General features: G+C 44.9%; 1 protein-coding gene across 6 annotated transcripts in view; it reads left to right on the plus strand.

The window, feature by feature from the left end:
• The window catches only part of Gabra5 (gamma-aminobutyric acid type A receptor subunit alpha5), an 89473-nt gene extending 68744 nt beyond the window's left edge, over positions 1-20729 (plus strand). For all 6 annotated transcript variants that reach the window (XM_005082586.3, XM_013122430.3, XM_005082585.4 and 3 more), the window contains 4 exons: positions 5658-5801; positions 9009-9161; positions 13942-14153; positions 19483-20729. In XM_005082586.3, coding sequence (XP_005082643.1) covers positions 5658-5801; positions 9009-9161; positions 13942-14153; positions 19483-19785 — 812 coding nt within the window. In that variant the 3' untranslated portion in view covers positions 19786-20729. The remainder of the gene's footprint in view (positions 1-5657; positions 5802-9008; positions 9162-13941; positions 14154-19482) is intronic.
• Positions 20730-21123: the final 394 nt, after the last annotated feature.

A 21123-nucleotide genomic window follows, 5' to 3' on the forward strand; every position in this document is an offset into this window, starting at 1 on the left:
CACCTAGACTGCCAAATACCAGAAAGGAAACAAGACCAGAAATGAAATTGCCCATAACACATCCTTATTCAAAAACTAAGTGTACAGAACAAACAAAGGATATTAAAAGACCAAGTTTGCTAAATGCAGGCCCCAATAGAAAAACATTTGACTTCTCAATGCAGACTCTGGAAGCCAGAAGGACCTGTCCAGGTGTCTACTAACTCCAAAACACTGTTACTGCCAGTCCAGACTACTATTCCCAATAAAACCATCAATCACAATTGACAGAGAAGGAAAAATATTCCATTACAAAATCCAAATTTAAACAATTTCTATCAGTGCATCTCTATAAAAGGAGAACATCCGTCTGACGACATTAACTACATCCAAGAAGATAGAAGAAACAAATTATCAAAACTCAGTTAATAAAAAAATGGGAAAAAATCTACACCATTAACAATGATTAACAAGAAACAATAAGCATTGGTTGTTGATAGCTCTCAATATTAATAGTCTCCAGTATCCAATAAAAAAAAACATATGTAGACTAACATATTGGATAAAAAAGCAGGATCCAATTTTCTTATATTTTTGGTTGTGAGCCTAGCCTTTAACGGCTGAACTATCCCTCCAGCCCCAGGATCCAATTTTCTATTGCATCCAAGAAACTCACTTTAACACCAGGGGTAGACATCACTCAGCGTAAAAGAATGGGGAAAAAAACAGATGCAAAAAGCAAGAAGATACAGTCATTTTAATATCTGTCAAAAAAAGACCTCACACCAAAAGTAAGCAGAAGAGGTAGGACACTACATGCTCACTAAAGGAAAAAAAATCCATCAAGAGGATATTGCAATTCTAAACAATTATAGACCAAACACAAGGGTACACAAGTTCACAAAGAAACACGACTGCAGCTAAAATCGTAAATCGAATATCTCGCAGTGATAGTGGGTGATTGGTTACTTCAATACACAATTCTCCCCAATACACAGATCATCCAGACAAAAAGTAAATGGAGAAATTCTGGAACTCAATTACATCATAAATCAAATGGACCTTGAAAACATCTGCAAAGTATTTCACCCAAACATAAAAGAACACAGTTTCTTCTCAACAGTTCATGGAACATTCTCCAAAATTAACCACATACTTGGACACAAACAAAACAAGTCTCAACAGATACACAAAAATACATTGTACATATACATTGTATATGTACATATACATTGTATATGACCGACCACTATGGATTAAAACTGTATAAAAGGTAATGTATAGCAAGCCCCATGACCAATGTCAACCTAAATAAAAGGAGTAAAAAAAAGCATTACCACTAAAATCATGAACAAAATAAGGTTGTCCACTCTTTCCATACCTATTCAATATAATACTTAAAGCCTTAGATAAAACAATCAGAAAACAAGGAAATCAAGGGTATACAACTAGGAAATGAAGTAGTCAAAGTATCTTTATTTTCAGGTGATACAGTTTTATACATAAAACATTCAAAACTCCACTAGGAAACTTCCATAGCTAATGAAGCTTTCTAGCAAAGTAGCATGTTACAAAAATTAGACAACAACAACAAAAAAAAATCAGTAATGATTTCAGATGAGAAGGGAGTCAAGGAAGCAGTGTCTCTCACAGTAACCTCAAAAATATATAGTAACTCGTGATGATTCTAACCAAGCCAGTGGAAGAGTTGTGTAATAAAATCCTTGGGCTATAGAAGAAAGAAATGGAAAAATGACATCAGAAGATAGAAAGATCTCCCCTTGAGTAGCAACCTACACTCCCGCTGCCAGAGAGTCTGGGAACCAGGACCTTCAACCAATGACTAATGGAAGCAGAGGCAGATACCCACAGCTAAACCCTGAGCTGTCCCAGTGATAAAGAGGGAGGAGTGATGAGCATAGGGGTCAAGACTGGGCTTGTTTAACCCACAAAAACAGCTGACCTGAACAAGGGGTTAGCTCTTGAACCCCAGACTGATGTCTGGGAATCCAGAATGGGACTGATCCAGACCCCCTGAATGTAGGTGTCAGTGAGGAGGTCTAGGTAATCTATGGGGCCTTGGGTAGTAGATCAGTATTTATCCTGGGTATACAAATAGACTTTGGGTGCTTGTCCCACAATGAGAGATGCACTCTAGGAGTGAAAATGGGGGAGGGGAATGGGGGTTGGTGGGAAGGCATGGAAGTTGGGGAAGGAGAGGGAGAGAGGCCTGTGATTGACATGTGAAGCAACCTTATTTCTAATTTAAATTTAAAAATAAAAAAGATACAAAAATAGGAAAAAAGGAAATATTCCCCTTGTCATAGACCAGTAGGAGCACATTGTACAAATGACTATTATACCAAAAGCGTTCTATAGATTCAATGCACTTCCCATCAATATCACAACAAAATTCTTCACAGAAATTGAAGAAAAAAACAATTTTAAACTGTATATGGAAACATACACAGAGAGACAGAAAGGCAAGCAAACAAGCAACAGGATGCCCAAACAATCCTGAATAATAATAATAATAATAATAATAATAATAATAATAATAATAAACAGCTTCTGGAATCATCAGCTTCTCAGGTTTCAAGTTGTACTATAGAGCTATCGTAATGAAAATATCGTAGTATTGTCAGAAAACATGTGTGTTGATCAATGGAATTAAATTGTGGACCCAGATATAAATCCACAAACCGACGGACACCCTGACTTTTGACAAAGAAATCACACTGGAGAAATAGAAATACACACTGGAGAAAAAGACATCTTTAGCTCCTCAAACTGGATGTCTACATGAAGAAGAATGCAAATAGATCCATATTATGACCCTGCACAGAATTCAACTTGAAGTGGATCAGTGGACCTCAGCAGAAGACCAGAAACCCTGTGGGCAATAGGACTGAACTCACTGGCGTAGGAAAGGATTTTCTAAATAGCACACTGGGTGAAGAGTAAGAAATAGTCAAAGGCACCTCATGAAGCTGGGAAACTGTAGGAAAAGACACCATCATTCAAACTGACAGCCTACATAATTGGAAAAGTTTTTTTTTTTTTGCAAATTACACATAAAGGACTAAAGCACTAAAAATGTACATCAAGAAAACAAACAACCCATTTAAAATGGCACATAGCACTCAGCAGAGAGTTCTCAAACAATGAAATGGAGATATCTGAGAAATGCTTTGAGAATTGTTCGGCATTCTTACCAGTCACGGAAATGCAAAGTAAAGCTCGTCTCAGATGCCACGCCACATCTGCTAGCAGGGCCAAGGTCAACAAAGCAAATGACATTCTCGTGATGAGGACACGGGTAAAGGAGAGCACTCATCCATTGCTGGTGGGCATGCGAACTTGCACAGACTCTGTAAAAGTCAGTGCAGTGCTTCCCCTGAAACTGGAAACAGATCTACCTCAAGATTCAGCTATACCACTCATGCATATGGACCCAAAGGACTCTATATCTTACCACAGAGATTCTTGTTCATTCATGTGCATTGTTGCTGTATTCACAATAGACAGAAATTGGAAACAGCCATGATTTCTCTCCACTGTCTAATTGGATGATGAAAATGCTGTATATTTACCTAGTGGAATATTATTCAGCTCTTAAGAAAAATCAAATATGGTATTTTCAGGTAAATGGATGGAGCTAGAAAATCATCCTGAATGAGTTAATCCAGATTTACACATCTCTCACATACATATGTATGTATGTATGTATGTATGTATATATGTATATATTTTTCATACATGTAAATTTTAACTTTCAAGCCCTCAATGTGTGTGTTGTATATTGAATAACCACAGATATTAGGTACCTAGTAAGAAAATAGAGGGGAGATGGGATCTATCAAGGAAGGAAAAATAGAATGTATTGTTATGAAAAGACAAAGGGGAGACTAGAATAAGAGGATTAAATGAAGAGATCGTGGGAAAACATTGCAAAAGAGGGAATGTGTGGAGGGAAAAGTCATGGATACTTATTACTACATATGCATCTTAAAATATATGGAAGAAATTGAAATAGAGTCTCCAAATATTGGTGTGGATGATGCCCCATCAGACATCTTATGCCACCAAGTAAAACCTCCAGGAATGGGTGACATTTTGTTGAGTCATTGGTCAAAGGTGTTCCATGGAAACACCCAAACATCACAAGAGGTTACTGGTTACTCTTTATAACCTATTGGTAAGTTCCCTATTTCTGAAGACAAGATTCACATATATGAATCATGGACCATGAAGGAGTCAAGCTGTTACCTAACTAGAAGCTCCACCCTTGGTGACTAGCATTCATGGTGCTGGAAAGTACTCTGCACACTACCAGAGGAGAAAAGCAATCCTTGATATCTCCCTGCTACAAACCCTGCGGACCTACAACAGCTACCTGCTAAAGGAACATTCAATAAAACAACACTGAGTGACTTAACACATATTCATAGATCAGTGTCTCCCTCATCACTCGTGACCGAAGCTTCTTCTTCCAGTAGAAGGACTCTCACACAGAGACCCATTCTCTAACGTGCCTCTTCTTCCTTCTCAGCCGACCTGCCTTCACAGCACTTCCTGCCGCGCCTCATTCATGGGTTTCCTGTCGTGGCTCCTTCTTCCCACTGAGCACGAATTGCTTGGGGGAGATACTTGTGTTTGCCCTCCATCCAGTCTGTCCTAAGTTTCCATTGCTGATGATGTGACAAACGATCACCAACTCTACGAATTAAAATAACACTTGTGTTGCCCCAGGGTTCTCTAAGCAGAAGTCCATGGAACCTAGTGGATTTTTCTGTCCCCTCTGCATCATGGTACTAGCAGGGCTGCATTTTTCCTCTGGACAGCCTCAGTAGGTCTACAGGCTTTGGGGGGTTGGGCAGGATTCAGTTCCATGTGGCCGTGGGTAAAAGTCCTTGACTCCTTGCCAACTGCCACCTAGGGCTCATTTCCTCCTTTTGGAACTGCAGTCCCTTTTTTTACGAGAGCCAATAGCCAGCTGAGTCTTTTACTCATTTGCAAATCTACTCCTGGCTCCTGGTTGAGAAAGCTTCTTTTGTTTGGGCTGGACCCATAGCCACAGTGATAATCTGAGATAATCTCTGGATTTCCTTCCCATTGCTTTCATTTCATCTGCATAGTGTCTTTTTCCATGTGAGTAACAAGTTGGCAGGCGTGGCCCTTGGGCGGGGCTCCTGTCTGCCCTAGCAGCCGTCCACCCTGGATGTCGTGGTTAGTACACAGGGAAGTTTTGGCGTGGGAGTAATATTGGTGTGCTACAGCGAGGTGTCACTGTGTAAGTCAGGCTGCCACCTAAATCTCAGGTGTTGGTCCTGTCCTCACCCCATCCCACAGATGAGAGAACTATGGCACAGGATAGGTGACCAGTCATGGTCACAGACCTGCTGGGATGTCAGGCATACGTCTCAGAGCTGACTCTATTCTTTGGTAGGTGGAAAGAGACAATACACGGGAATTGGATTACTCCGTGGTATGTTTGGTGCACCCAGTCTTTTGAAACAGCAAAGGGTCCCACCCACATGGTGCAGGTGTACCACCCTAGATGCTTTCTAACCCTGGAGGTTGATTCTCAATACTATCCCTCTTTCATCAGCATCTTCGTGTAGCCCCAGTAGAAACCACTCCACTTACCCATGTTTTTATTTCCCCCTTCCCTTCAGATGCTTACCCCAATTCTGAAGTGGTCTATGTTTGGACCAATGGTTCTACCAAGTCTGTGGTTGTGGCAGAAGATGGCTCCAGACTCAACCAGTACCACCTCATGGGGCAGACTGTAGGCACCGAGAACATCAGCACCAGCACAGGTAAGAGATGCTTGACTCCTTGCCTGGGCCTAAGGGACGCCCACTTCAATGGCTCCATGTCCTACTTTGCAGGAGCCACTCAGACTCCTGTAGGGCCTCTTGCAGCTTGACAAAGAGGCACCAGCTGCAGTGACCTGGGAATGGAGAGGCCACTGATTTGTGGTGCATGTGGCATCTACATTGTACATGTGGGTCCTGTCTGGAGGCCCAGCGATCTGCTTATATGGTATCCGTCCCCATTCACGAGAAACAAGGTGGTCTCCACACGAAGAGGGGGGTGCCTCCTGCTGACCATTCCCCTATTTCCTTCTCTGAACAGCTCAGAGATCCCGTGGTTGACCCTGGAAAACCACGCTAGCAATAGACAAATGACTAAGAAGGAGGTAGATGCTGCCAATCACACACATACCAACTCGTCCCTGTAGGGCAGTCCAGCTTGGCCAAAGAAATAACATGCGCTTGGCCCGCACAACCTTGAAGTCCTATGGCCACACCTCTCCTGGCCGAGGGCAGGCATCACCCAAGCTATCACCAGCAGTGGTATTGGCAAATGCTTCCCCATGTAACCAGAGAGACAGTTCTTAAGGGGGCAGATCAAGCCATGGCTGTGAAATGTGGTTTGAACCTCGGAGAAGCCTTTGGTTAGCTTACTGCTTGTTCCTAGTCATTCACCCTCCAGGGCAGGGTCCCGCCTACCAACAGCCCAGTGCATTGGGCATCCCTGAGTGATAATGAGAGCCTGAGTGGGGAGTGCCATGTGACAGGAAAAGGAAGTAGAATTTCACATCTGGGTTTATGAAAGTGAAAGGAAAGGTATGTGGTGGGGTTTGGGGCCCTGACACAGGGTGCTGCCTTTGGGAATAGCTCCATACAGTCCCTTCAAATTTCATAGTAGAGGGTCTGTTCCAGCCTGCATTCTACAAAGACATCGTTTTAAATGCATTGCCCAATCTTGTTGCTAACAACTCCAAAGTCAACAATATGGAAGCAAAGACAAGGAGAATGCAAAGGATGGTAATTTCATGTCCCACCGTACTTAGAATGGCATCTCTTGCCTTCAGCTGTTATGGAGAAACAAAATGTGATCATTTCAAAGGAACTTGAAAGTCTGCTTGACCTCTTACCTGCTCTCAGTTGCCCGGGGCTATTGGAAAAGCACCCATCCCAAGAATGGGTAGGCATTGCTTAGAACTTTGGCTCCTGTCCTGTAAGAAGCCATTTTTTTAAACCATGATCCATGACATCATAAACAGGTCTTGGGGGGGCATGATATGTAGCAACCAGGCTGAGCTATGATAGGCTTTGGTTTAAGTAGTTTCCAACATGCCAATGACCTGTCTACACAGCCTGAAGACCTCTACCCCCTCATACGTAGGCCCATAACCGGAGTTTGGACAGGAACCACCCCAAGATGATGTTTACGTGATCACAGTAATTCAGCAGCCTCCAAGGTTACTCACTGAGGAAATCTCCAGATCATCTCACGGCCTACAAATCTCAAAGCATCCCTTCAGTCTCTAGGGAGACACACACTGGTCCAGGAAACCTCACTTCTCATAGACCCACGGCCTGCCCACCACAGCTCCTTACCAGTTAACCATGAGGACGGCATCATTCTCGGCAAAAAATGGAAGATCCCCACTTGCCTCCCACACAGCCAGGCAAATCCAGAGGAGGCAATGGGACATTGCCCAGGAAGTCCAGTTTAGAACAGAGGACGCTGGTCTCTCTGCTGGGTGGCAGAGAGAATGAGCTTCCCAGGTCTGTGGCCTGTGTGGCTGTTTCTTCCTCTCCACCTGGGCTGGGAAAGCATCAGGCCTTGGCAGACGGTAGCTGTCCTGTCTCCCTGGAGCTCCACTACTGGGAAAATAGGGAGGATCTGTTCATCCACAGCAGGCAGGGCTCTGGAAGCCTGATTTCTATCTGCAAATGCTAAATCCTCCGATCCTGATTGCTATACCCTGCAAAGTGGTGGGGGGTGGGGGGGGCAAGCAGCATGACACAGATTGACGGGGGATTAATGAAACACACAAATCTGATTTTCTCCAAAAAGGCATGCACCAGCAAGGGCCCTTCAGAGGCGGGGGGTGGGGGTGGGGGTTCACAAGATTTGCTTATGAAATGACCTTTAAGAAAGCCAGGCAGCAAGTCCCACAAAAAAACCCAAGCTAAACAATCACAGCGTGTATGCTGAGGACCTAAGCGCAGACCCATGCAGGCTCCATGATTGCCTCTTTAGTCTCTGTGAGCCCCTGTGAGCCCTGCTTCGTTGATCCATCCAGCCTGGATATGGGAGTCTGTGGCTATTCCTATTGCACCTTGATATCCCTGGGAGGCCTGCTCTTTTCTGATGGGAAATGGAGAAGCAACAGATCTGGGGGAGAGGGGAAGTACGTGTTTGGGGGGGAGTGGGAAGAATGGAGGGAGGAGAGGCAGTGTTGGGATGCATCGTATGAGAGGAGAATGAACAAATTAATTAAACAAACAAATAGAAGCCAGGCAGATTGCACGGTGACCACTCCAAAGCAATGCCCACACTCAGGGAAAATCATGCAAGGGCAGAGGAAACAGAAAGACTGCAAAGGGGTCTTCTGTATTAGACAGGGGAGTTGCACTGATGAACCCTTAACGATGTTGATTGCCTAAATATGGGCAACTTATGCTCACACCAAATGACATGACAATATGGACAGGGAAATTCCCATCCCTGGATGAAGAGGTCCAGGTGGTCAATGAGTACTGAGAGAGGGGGGAGTCAGTTTTCTCCAGGGTCGAGGTCCTGCATAGGTTGTCCAATCCCATTGGTTACTCCTGGACACACACACACACACACACACACACACACACACACACACACACACACGCACACAATGCTGAACACAGTAAGTTGTATATATGTATTTGCATATACCTATATGTTCATACTGTAACAATCATAATTAAAAAATATCATGAATTTAGGATGAGGACATAGGGGAGAAGGTAAGGAACGAGGCAATGCTGTTGTATGAAGCTCTCAAAAATCATCAAACAACAAAAATGAAATTTAAAGAAGCCCAGTCACCCCATGCTACCAGTTACCTAAACAAATAACCCAAATAAACAATAGCTTGATTGAAGGCAGAGGAAGGAGCCTAGTGAAATCATCTGGGTAGGGCAGTAAACCTTGGGGGGGACGGACGGACTGATTTCCATGTGTATCTGCAGGTGAATACACAATCATGACTGCCCATTTCCACCTGAAGAGGAAGATCGGGTACTTTGTCATCCAGACCTACCTTCCCTGCATCATGACAGTCATCTTGTCCCAAGTGTCATTTTGGCTAAATCGAGAATCTGTCCCAGCTAGGACAGTATTTGGTGAGTACCTCTAAACCAGGGCTTGACATTGGTCTAAACAGTAACAATTAATGTCACGGCTACATTTGAACTGTGTATTAAAGGCATGGTCCTTAGGTAGCACTGTAGAAAAGAATTTGGGAGATGGGAATGAGCTCATCAGGGCAGACAGGAAGTAAAGGGGAACAGAGACTATGTAGGATGTCAGCTAACTAAGCTCTCCTTTTGCAACAGGGTTTTTTTAGGTGTGTCTCAAGAGCTTAGGGTGTGCTGCATAGCACCATGCTGGTCTCAATTCTTCAAAACATGTTTTGCAGAACACTCTGTATTTCTTCTGCGAGCAAGGTGTTCAGGCTTAAAGTGTTGGTGCAACTGTTTTGTCATTCCCTATCTTGGCACTATTTGGAGGAGCTGGAACGTTAACACAGTGGAGCCTAGTATAAGTCAGACCATTAGGGTTATGGTTTTGCAGAGGATGTTGGGACTTTCGTTTCTTTACTTCCTGGCCACCATGAAATGATACGCTTTGTTCCTTTCCATGCTCCTGCCATGGCTGGTATTCTGCTTCGGGCACCAAATCAAAGGAACCAACTGACCATGACCTAAAACCCCCAAAATGTAAACCAGGCCTTTCCTCTTTTAAAGTTAATTATCTCAGGTATTTTTGTGACAGTAAATGGAAGCTAACGAATATAGCTACCACATTTGTATTACTACCTAGCCACTGTGACCTGGGAGACAAACTGAATTATTAGTTAAAAATTTTAAGAAGAAACGGGGTTTTTCTTTTAATGGGAGTTTAGGGAATACTATTTTTTTCTGCTTCATTATCATTTCAATTTTAGAAAATCTCTCCTCATTAGAAGATCTTTTGAAGATGTGAAATTATAAACAACCTTCCCTTGATCCCTCCCCCATTTTTGTTCCTTCCTCCCTTCTATTGGGGAGCAAATCCAGCTCCTTGTGAATGGTGGGCAAGTAGTTTACTACCAAACTACACTCCTAGGCTGGGCACACTGGCATTTTGCAATCAGGTATTTATTTGTGAATTTTCAGGTGGTTCCCTTTGAAATGTGCATCCCATTTTAAGACTGTCCACAAAATACAGTCATCCATTAGACACTAGGACACCCTCCGTGTGGTCGTATGCAAACACGCTTCCAGCTGTCTGTGTCTGCAGGCACTGAGTTCTCAGACTCAGCCAACCACAGAAGTGAAACGCCGGCATACCTCTGTACTAAGCATGCTCAAGCTGTTTGTCTTGCTAGTATTTCCTAAAAGTACAGTACAGCCATTCTTTACTTGATGGCCACATTGTACGAGGTATTGGACGGCATCTAGATATGGGCCCTTACATGTAAGAGACTTCCTGAAGGTTCTATGCAGAGATTGTGCCAGTTTGTATGAGACTCCAGTGTTTATGGGCTTGGGAATCCGAGGTGATCCCACAACCTGTCCTCAACATATGCCAAATGATGACTACTGAAGGACGTTTCACGAGAGGAGTGAGAAATGCCTGTTCTTCCCAGGTGAGACACCGATGACAGACCAAAGAAATGGTTCCCCCAAGTCTGTCTTGGTGAGCCAGTGAGTTTATCTTATTGGGGTAGCTTACAGGCTCATAGGTGAGAGTTTCCTTACAGAAACAACCTGATGATACATGGGAGTGGCATCCCTGTCAACATGCAGGCAGTTCCATAAATAGCCTACCCTCCCCTGACAATTGGTCTCTACTCATATAACCTGGATGAAGGGCCCTGTGACTCTTAGAACCTTTTTGGGGGGATGGTTTGAGACACGGTTTCTCTGTGGCTTCGGAGGCTGTCAAGGAACTAGTCTTGTAGACCAGGCTGGTCTCAGACTCACAGAGATCCTAGCTAGCTCCTACATCTCTGCCTCTGGAGTGCTGAGATTAAAGGTGTGCACCACCTCTGCCCTGCCAACTCTTAGAACCTTTAAGTTACATGAGACTAGTAAGTTTCAGAGGCAAATTCACAAGGCTTGTGGTTCTCCCAGGAATGGATGTTTCTATTGAGAGGAAATAGCTACGTAAGAATGATGCGATCATATAACACCCTAGGAAACCATCACTGTGTGTGCCTAAGACATTAGACGCAGCAGGATCTAACGTAGGAAGATTCTTGGCCATAGTGGACGGTTTGACTCTGTCTCACCTTGAAGCTCACTGCACTCACTAGTCAGCTTTCTGTTACTGTAACATAGCGCCGGTGTTTACCAATCTTAAAGGAAGAAAGAGTTCTCTTGACTCACAGATTCAGAGATTTTAGACTGTGGCCATTCGATTTTGGCCTGTGGCAAGAAAGGAAGCACATCATGACGGACAGACAGAGGGACAGAGACAGTTCGAGGCAGAGACAATGGGAGGCAAAGGTGTAGACATTGTCTTTGTTATGGTTTGTATTGCTATGAAGAGACGCCATGACTGTGGCCCCTCGTCTATAGGAAAACATTTAATTGTGTGGCTTACACTTCAGAGGTTCAGTCCATTATCATCAAGGTTGAATGGGCCATGGCAGCCTGCACATAGGCATGGTGCTGGAAGGGGATCTGAGAATTCTACATCTTCTAGGCAACAGGAAGTGGTCTGAGGCACTGGGTATGGCTTGAGCATAGATGAAACCTCAAAACCCACCACCACGATGACACGTCTCCTCCAACAAAGTCATACCTACACCTCGTACTAGTGCCACTGCCTATGAATTTATGAGGGCCAATTGCATTCCAACTACTGCAGACACAAAGAAGCTGGATTCAAAGAGACAGAGACAAACAGAAGCTGCACCCCGGTGTCCTCTTTTAGGGTATGATCCTCCCCTTGAATGGAAGACTATATGCTACTCTCCACAACTAGGGGCTGGGATCGAACCTTTACCACTAGGCATCTTTGGTCTTCTCCCACTTAACAAAAGGCAATTTTGCAGATTAGTTGTGACAATAGAGCATTGTATCTTTGTGCACTGTGAAGTACACTTCACACGCTAGCTCCTACATCTACAGTTCTCCTTCCACAGGAAGATTATATATATATCTATATCCTGATGGTATATAAGAAGAGCAAGAGCCATGGGTACCCCCTGCTCTTCACTCTACTCCCAGCCATCAACTTCCTTACCAGGACTTAACTTAGAATATGTCATCAAGGCGTGGAGATTGGTCATGGCCAGGAGGTACTCACTCACCAAGTCGACGGGCTTAATAAGCTCTTAGTGGACATTTATTACTTAGGTCGGGGGAAGTGTGAACAACACTGTCTGTGATTGTCTACTTCCCTTTGGAGATTCCCAGCACATGCTCAAACATTAAACGACCCAAGAGGAGGCCTGTCTGAGTAACTCACTGAACTATTTCCTGTTTGAGCAACTCACTGAGCTATTTCCTCAGCATAAGTCATTGACTGAGTTGCTGAGAAAAATCAAGATGTCAAATCAAAATGTGTCTCTAGGGCATTAATTCCACACAGGTTTCACGTTCTGTGAGTTTCAGGTCTCCCAGCTAGCCCACCATTGGTTCTGCAGTATTCCATTGTAGTATGAGTTTCGCATGGCTTCTGTAGAAAGTTCTATCAGTGCCTGGCTTAGAAACATAGCTTCATTGTCTTGCGGCTCTGGAAGGTAGGAGCCTAAGGTCAAGATGCTGGCAGGGTTGGTTCCTACTGAGGCTTAAAGGATTCTCTGATTCAGGAGTATGCCCTGGCATTTGGTAGGCCTAGGGTTTGTGCCTCCACACCCCCAGTGTTTACCCTGTTTCTGTACTTAGAATTTCCTCTTTTAAAGAATGTCAGTCACCCTGGATTACAGCCCACACTGTCTGCTGGTGTCATTGCTTCTGCAGAGCCTAGTTCCTTATAGGGTTACAACCCTAGGTAGTTGAGATTAGAACTTCAGAGTGCCAATTTGAAGGGCATCACAGTCTTGATCCATGACAGGGGAATTCTAGCCATATCCCATACACAGGTCCATGTCACACAGAAGTGTGGGAGAGGAGATACTGTCTAGATTGTACGAGTTCCCAGTCCTGACTCCAGAGATGGGCTGTTTCTTCACAAGGTGGTGCCTGTAAATTTTCAGCTCCTCCTGCATAGTGGGTACAGTACACCCTTAGCGGCTTAGGTCAAAGGGTGGCACTTGCTGGCAACACAGATCTGCCCATTGTAATGCCCAAGCAACCCAGCAGTGCTGGGAAGTACTATAATGTCTCTCTGGAGCCACATCAGGCTCAAGCAGATACTGCCCCTGCTTTGAAGAAATGAAGTTCCCATCCTGCCGCAGTCATACCCCGATATCCCCAACATCTCTGTGCAGTCAACGTACGGGAAAAGAGCACACTGCGCCATTCTGTCCCAGCTCACGGCTTACGATCCTCACAGTAAACCTCCATGAAGCACACTGAGTCCTGTGTGGGGGTCACTGCGACTTTCCCAGGGTTCTTGCCTTAGTCCCACAGAGACACTCACTCATCCACAACACGTCCTCGAAAGTACCAACGATTCCCCAGACCTACCCATATAAGGAGAGCACAGTTATATACAAATCAGACCAAAAATCCATGCCCTCTTCAATTAGTACTATAGAGGAAGGGGACGGTGGGAGGGGCGATTAATTAAGGAAGGAGTGTTTTCTGTGCAGAAAATGTGACAATCACAGGCACATTTGGGGAGAAAGGAGTTAGCTGAGGCTAGAGAAAGAGGCCTTGAGTTCAGAAGGGGGTTCTGGGAAAGAACGCCGGTCTCTGTTCCCATGTTGTCTTCCGCCCTGTCTCCCTCCCCCACCCCACTGCGCAGGAGTGACCACAGTGCTCACCATGACAACGCTCAGCATCAGTGCCCGGAACTCTCTTCCCAAAGTGGCCTACGCCACCGCCATGGACTGGTTCATTGCTGTCTGCTATGCGTTTGTCTTCTCTGCCCTGATCGAATTTGCCACGGTCAACTACTTTACGAAGAGAGGATGGGCTTGGGACGGTAAGAAGGCGCTGGAGGCAGCCAAAATCAAGGTAATGGACGGCTTCCTGCCCTGCTTCTTCGCAGGTTCCATTGACGAAGGAGGTGGGTCTGGTTCTGGGTCCAAACGCTCAGCAAGGGTTTTCCTTTCCCACCTCTCCCTCCAGAACGGTCCTTCCACTCAGCGGCAAGCCCTTTACAGGTTCTTACAGATGGTCTACTTTGTTTTAAATCAATTTCATTCAAGTAAAGGTCCAGTGTTCAGTGGATGCCTCGGGCTTGCTGATAGTCAGCTGGTTATTTTCTTTTTACAAATGATCCTGGATTTCTAGGGATGATGCGTCAGAGTTTTAACCTCAGTTCGCATCGCTGTGTGTTCCTTTGTCACTGGGGTCAGGCCCTATGTCTTTTCTGAGGTAGCCGTCATGTCTTTGAGAGGATGGACAGCTTAAACGAAAGTTTTCCATCAGCCAAAGACCCAGTGCTCCAAGGAAACGACTTGGCCCACTCAGGCTGTGAGCACGACAGCGACGTGAAGCTTCGCACAGTCAAACGATGGTTCATTGCATACCTCACACATAATTTCGCCCAAATCTAAAAAAAGCAATTGAGAGGAAAGAGCAGCATAAAGTCCCAAGCTGAATTGTTTCCCGGGGGGGGGGTGGTGGTGAGAAAATGTATGTGCACAGAAAATGAAACCACCAATGACAACCTGCTAATCATACGATGCAGAGTAGATAATTGAAGCGAGTTCTTTGTACTGAGAGAAGGGGGAGGCCAGTGCTTTCACAGGGAGCCTGAAAGGAAATCTTAATCTTTGCTCTGGGAAATAAGTCTGAAAGGAGTTCAGACAGGGTTATACACGAATAGAGTTAGAGGTCCTTTTTGAACCACACCAGCTGGCAAAGCTGGGTGCTTCCGTCCCGTGGAGCTCATCTGGTTCTACCCTAGCTCTTGCTCATCTGGGGTTGACTATATTTCCTTTCCTAAGGAAAATCCATGGGTTCTGACTTGACCACAAACCATCCATCCTCTTTTCCAAGTGCATATTCTATTCCCCAGCCCTGTGCTAATCACAGAATTATACCTCAAAATCCTGCTGGCTGTGTAAGAGGACGGGGTTGCAGGACCTGGGAGATGGGAGGGAGAAGGCTGACAAGAGGAGTCTTGCTTGGAGGTATACCGCAGCCTGACTGCTAAGTTCTCTCTACCCCTAAGTGGACGTTTATGAAAATACACTAACACTGAGTTTCTTCATCCAAGCTCACTTGACTGATGTCTGACTGTCTAGCACCCTTTCTGTATTCCTGTTGTTTCTTCATGTTGCCTACTTGGGTTTTTTTCCTGGGTCTGGGGAGACACAGTTGGTCTGGCTGTTGTGTTTGATCTGTGGGGAGCTGGGGGAGCATTTGTAGAAACAGGGTGTCCTCGGACTATCAGACTCACAGAGGGTAGCCAAGGCAGCCAAGAAGGCTGTTTGTTGGGAAGAAACAAGAATAATGTGGAAAGATGGAGGTAACCAACCTGCCTCTTGTTACCGGAAGACAAATTCTGGCCGGCTTCCTGAACGATTAAGGGCATACGTGGTGATAGATTGTAGTTGGTCAGGTCTGAGTGGAAACGTTCTTGAGATGCCATTGCACAAAGGGCGAGGCCTTCCTGTGTCCAGGTGGACTGTGAGGTCTTGGGCAGACAGCAAGGCCTAATCTGCAATTGGATAAAGTGCAGACACAACTGGGTCATCTTCGATTGACTGCTCTTTTCTAGGTCTATGTGAAGGCCTGAGATAGGGTAAATGAAAGAAACATGGGTTGGCCAATCCTATACACATCGTGGCTTTTGCCAGACCCTATGGAACTTCAAGATCATGAGCTGTTCCCCAGTGCTGAGCCCTACCCCAATGCTGGAAAGACTCTTTTTGTGGACATAGTATGCTTTCGGGGAGATCAGGCACACCATAAGACCCAGAGAATGAGCACCCTGGTGGTGTTGCCGTGAGATGATTATCACTGGTAGAGAAAACTGGAAGAACTCAGAAAACAGGCTATGTTCTCCATCCCGGAGAGAGGAGAAAGCAGTGAGATGAGGCAGAAGGTGATGATTCTGCGTGCAGTCTCAGCAGAGCCTCAGATAACCCATAGTGGACCCCCCGAAGCAAGTCAGAGGGCATGGTAGGGAAGTGATGCTTCTGCCTCACTGGACGGCATGTGGGTGTTGAGTGACATTCGTCCCGGGGAGACCTTAACAGGCACCACTTACTCTAGATAGGGAACCAGCCACAGACCAAAGTGCATATCGCTCCGAAGCCCAACACTGGGAACCAATGAGTTATATTGGGGTTAAAGGAATAAGAGTGAGGTGTTGCTTACAGGAACATAGTGACTCAGAAGCAGCGGAATCACCAAAGCCCGTAGGCTACAGAAGCCGGGAAGCCAGAGCGCACTGCTCAGTCTTGTAGAAAGAAGTGTCTGTCCATTCCTGTGAGTTCAGTTGGCTGGAGCCGCTTCCAAGGAGCCTGGCTGCTGTCTGCTTCTTCTAGGTAGTTCCTGTGCTTTGAGCGTTTCCTAGTTAACTTGTCGTGCCTGAGAGTGACTCTTGGCAATCTCTATTTGCTTGTTTGTTTTCCATCATGACCAAAGTTTCCTCTCCCTCCCCTCTTCCCAACCAATCCTCCTCCACTGTTTCTCTTCAGATACAAGTGGGTATCCCATTGATACCAGCCAGCCATGGCGTATCAAGTTGTAGTGAGTCTAGGCTGGATGAGGTCATATGGTTGGCGGAGGTAGGAGGAATGGGTCCCAAAAGCTGGCAACAGAGTCAAAGACAGCGCCCACCTACTCTCACTGCTGGGAGTCTCACAGGAGGGCCAAGTTACACAACTGTAGCATTTTTGCAGAGGGCCAAGGTCAGTCCCATGCAGGCTCCCTGGTTGTCAGTTCAATCTCTATGGTTGTTTCTGTGCATTTTCCTGTGGTGCCCTTGACACCACTGGGTCCTACAGTCCTTCCTTCCCCTCTTCCACAGGATTCCCAGAGCTCCACCTAATGTTTAGCTGTGGGTCTCTGCGTGTGTTTCCATCAGCAGCTGGGTGAAGACTCTCTCATGACAGTTGAGCTGGGCATCAATCTAGGAGTATAGCAGAATGTCATTACGAGTCATTTCATTGACTCTTCGTTTCTTTCATTCATGTTTGGTTCTATCCTAGATCTCTGGGGTATCCCACCTCGGGGTCATGGCCCTCTGTTCTGGCTGGTGTGACTTGTGTCTGAGTGGTAGGGAGTCAAGTGGGGTTTGGGGCAGGGTCCAGCAGCAATGGGCTGGGGATTGTGTGGGCCTGGTGATGGGACCCAGGGAATAGTGACTTTTGGCAACTTTGCAGGTTATATATATGTCTGGAGAGGGTATGCATGCTGAATCTCATCAGCTTCAGGGACAAACTAGAGGTACTTTGATTTGTTTACTTCCTGAAGTTCCTCCTCCCTCTAGACACGTGTCTTAATGGCAGAACTCCAAGTCGGAACGTTTTCATCTCAAAGAAACTGGCTTACACAATCAGGGGCCTGCTTTCTAAGGAAGGATGCAGCTAGAGAGGGTCAGACAGCTTTCCTTGGCTGAGGCGGTTTTTGAAGGGTATGACTGCTGGCTTATGCTGCTAATATCTGGTCAGCAAGCTCTTTCTAGAAGAGGGATCCAGAGACGAGTTTCCACGTGGAGCACACGCACCTGGACCCGTGTCTTCTGCTGTTTCTACCCACTCCCTCGCTCATCTCATGGCGCCAATGGCAGAGCAGCTGTGGTCAGCTGTCCGTGTCTGCAGACCCCATAACTTTGGTGCAACCCAGCACAGTTCAAAATGCCTGAGAAAAATATTTTTCATCCTGTTGTGCTCTTTCACTGATTTCCAGAGATGGAACTATTCAGCGTGGTTAGTCATACTCAGTAACCTCTAGGAAGACCGGCGTGGAGCCTACGTGATGGTTTTCAGAGGCATGGTCTGCTTCACACCCTCTGCCTTCTTGTAGTCTCCGGGAAGCCCCATGCTTCCTGCGTCTGGCTCTCACTTGATTTTTCCTTTATTCTCATCTGCACTCCCGTGCCTTCCTCTCTTTATCTTTCATCTTCCCACGTCTTTAGTGTCCGGACGCAGTCTCCATGACTTACAATGCTGCCTTTTACTTAAACTTCATTTCATGAGCTGCTACTTATTTTGATAACGAAACTGAAATGGAAAAAAACCGAAACCAGCATTTTGTTATGCGTACTTTCAAACATGCATCGGTTTTTAAAATGTTTCTGTTTCTCCTGGCAGCATTTTGCTATATTATGTTATAGCAATCCGTGCATCGTATCTACCTACTCATCCATCCACTCATCCACAAATCTATCACCTGTCCGTCCATCATCTGGGCATCTATTTATCATGCCCATGCATCCATTTATCATCTGTGAACGCTCATCTGTTCACTGATCTGTCCTTCATCCATCATCCACTTTATTTTCCTAAGTACAAAAATAAATTCCATGCATACTATTAGCAGCAGTTCAGAGTGGTTTACTATTTATTTTATTCTCTTGGAAGAAAAACTACCCAAACTGAAGTACACAAACATTAAGCATATAGTTGTCGAATTCTTGTAAACACACAGTCACGTGTCTCCCCCCCCGAAATCCACGACAAATAATTAGCTTTTAGGGAGCTAAGCCTATCTCTTTCTGCATAGTTCCTCTCCTCGCCTCTCTGCAGTTCTGATTTTTTCACACAAGGTTTCTGCCTTTTTCTAGAATTTCATATATGAGAGAAAAAAACCAAAACAAAATCAGAACAGTGTGAACAAGAGTGTTGACAGTTGCTGAATCCAGAATAGTCATAACTGGAGACAGCACACATGCCCGTCAACAGGAGATAACTACTTATACATTCTTAAAAGAAATATCATTCAACAATAAGAGGATGGAGTGCTGTTAGAAGCAGCCGCATGGATGGTCCTCAGGGTTGTGAGACACACCTTGCACCAAGGACCGCTCTAGTGACCATTTTTAATCGCTCTCCTTTTAGTTCTCATTTGGTCAGTCTAGAATGTTTGTTACAGCAAAGTACGTAGAGTGCTCACTCCCTCAGGCACACCTGAAGAAATGACTGTTGCTGTGTGATGCAAGAGAGATCTTAATTCACTTTATGCCAGGTTCCTGAGAAATACCAAACGCTAATATCAACAACGACTCTTGCTCAGCCACACCTACCTGCTGAGATTCTAGTCTGTGGAGGCCCTGTCTTCTCCCAGGGCTGAGTCCTTGCTCATTTGTCTCTCCCGAAGATATACCAGGAGACCTTTTTAACAAGAGCCGGAAGGTGACCTGCCTTTACCTTCTTATATTTTGCAGAAAAAAGAACGCGAACTCAAACTAAACAAGTCAACAAACGCTTTCTCAACTGGGAAGTTGACTCACCCTCCAAACATCCCAAAGGAACAGCTGCCGGGAGGGAGCGGGAATGCTTCCTCAGCCCCAGTGAAACCTTCTGAAGAGAAGACCGCCGAGAGTAAGAAAACATACAACAGCATCAGCAAGATCGACAAGATGTCTCGGATTGTGTTCCCTGTCTTGTTTGGCACTTTCAACTTGGTTTACTGGGCAACATACCTGAATAGAGAGCCGGTGATAAAAGGGGCCGCCTCTCCAAAGTAAGCTAGGGGAAAACCCAAGCTTCCAGGAAACTACTCTCCCAGAGAAATGGAACCGAGGAGTGCCCAAGCTCACAGAGACCGGCCGGGCGCTGTCTTTCAGGAAATCTTGCATGTTTAATAATATGTACAAGTAATATCGCCTTGATGTTTCTACGTGTAACTTCAGATGTTTCAAAGACGCCCCCTTAATAAGTAAAGCAAACAACCTTCTAGGGAAATGGGAGGCGGTGATTGACATTCAGATGCTCAGTACCCTAACATCGATAGTTTACAAACAAGATAAGTATATTTTTAACTGTTCCAAGCATATGATGATGTTTTTCTACTTCCAATGCCATTTCATACCGTTTTTCCCAGCTGAAAACACATTTTAAGGAATCCCAGTGGTGATTACTTGACAGCTTCAAAGAGCAAAGACCATGGGGGGCCGGGTGCACACTGACCATGAAGTGCAAACTGTGGACATTTAAGTCCAGCACTAATTGCCTTTGATACTTCATGTTCTAAAATTAGCGAAACACTGCATGGACTGACATTAAGAAATAGAATAAGCAAACATTTAATGCAGACCAATTTAATGAGAAGCACATAGCGCGTTAGATTAGCAGATCAAACATTTTCCTCGGAGGGGAAAAAAATGAACTGGTTCAAAGTTAACTTTGATTTTTTTGTGGAAAATGAATTTATTCCTACAACCTTAATGATGGCTAAGAAAGAAAATAAATGTAAAACCTTAAAGCAGCAAGGTCTCAGTCCTTGTTGGCCTCAGCACTGTCTTCATTGTCTCTGGAACACAGGCTCCTCTTGCTGCCGCTTCAGTGCTGAGAAATCGTTAATCGAGTTATTTTCTGTTCTATTTCCCTGTACATATTTCATGATTGGATTATTGCTCTGTTAGCTTTTGTATATGAATCTTAAATGTTCATTAAAAAATTTAAATATGAACTGATCTTATGGGTGTATGTCATTTACATTTCAAATTCAATGTTTGATTAACAAACTTCCTGAAAATGACATAAAATCCTGTAGAAACTTTCTTGGACAAAAAGAAACAAAGAATTAAAGCTTAGTGGATGATCCCCACTCTTCCAATCCAGTTATGCAAGGGAAGGCTTAGTGAAGATACCTCTTGACATGGCAAGTGTAGACAGGTACAGCCAGTACCTCTTTCTTTTTTTTTTTTTTTTCTTTCTACCACAGATGTCTCCTCAGCACATTTATAGTGTTTTCTGTAAGCATGGTGACTACCGGTCTCTATACTCTACCTTATTGGTGTTGTCTGTACACCCTTCCTTGTTGGCCTGGCGACAGCTGGTCCTGGTTTTGCTCCCTTTTTCCT

This window comes from Mesocricetus auratus, unplaced genomic scaffold (genome assembly GCF_017639785.1).
Source record: "Mesocricetus auratus isolate SY011 unplaced genomic scaffold, BCM_Maur_2.0 Super-Scaffold_100030, whole genome shotgun sequence".
Classification (NCBI taxonomy): Eukaryota; Metazoa; Chordata; class Mammalia; order Rodentia; family Cricetidae; genus Mesocricetus; species Mesocricetus auratus.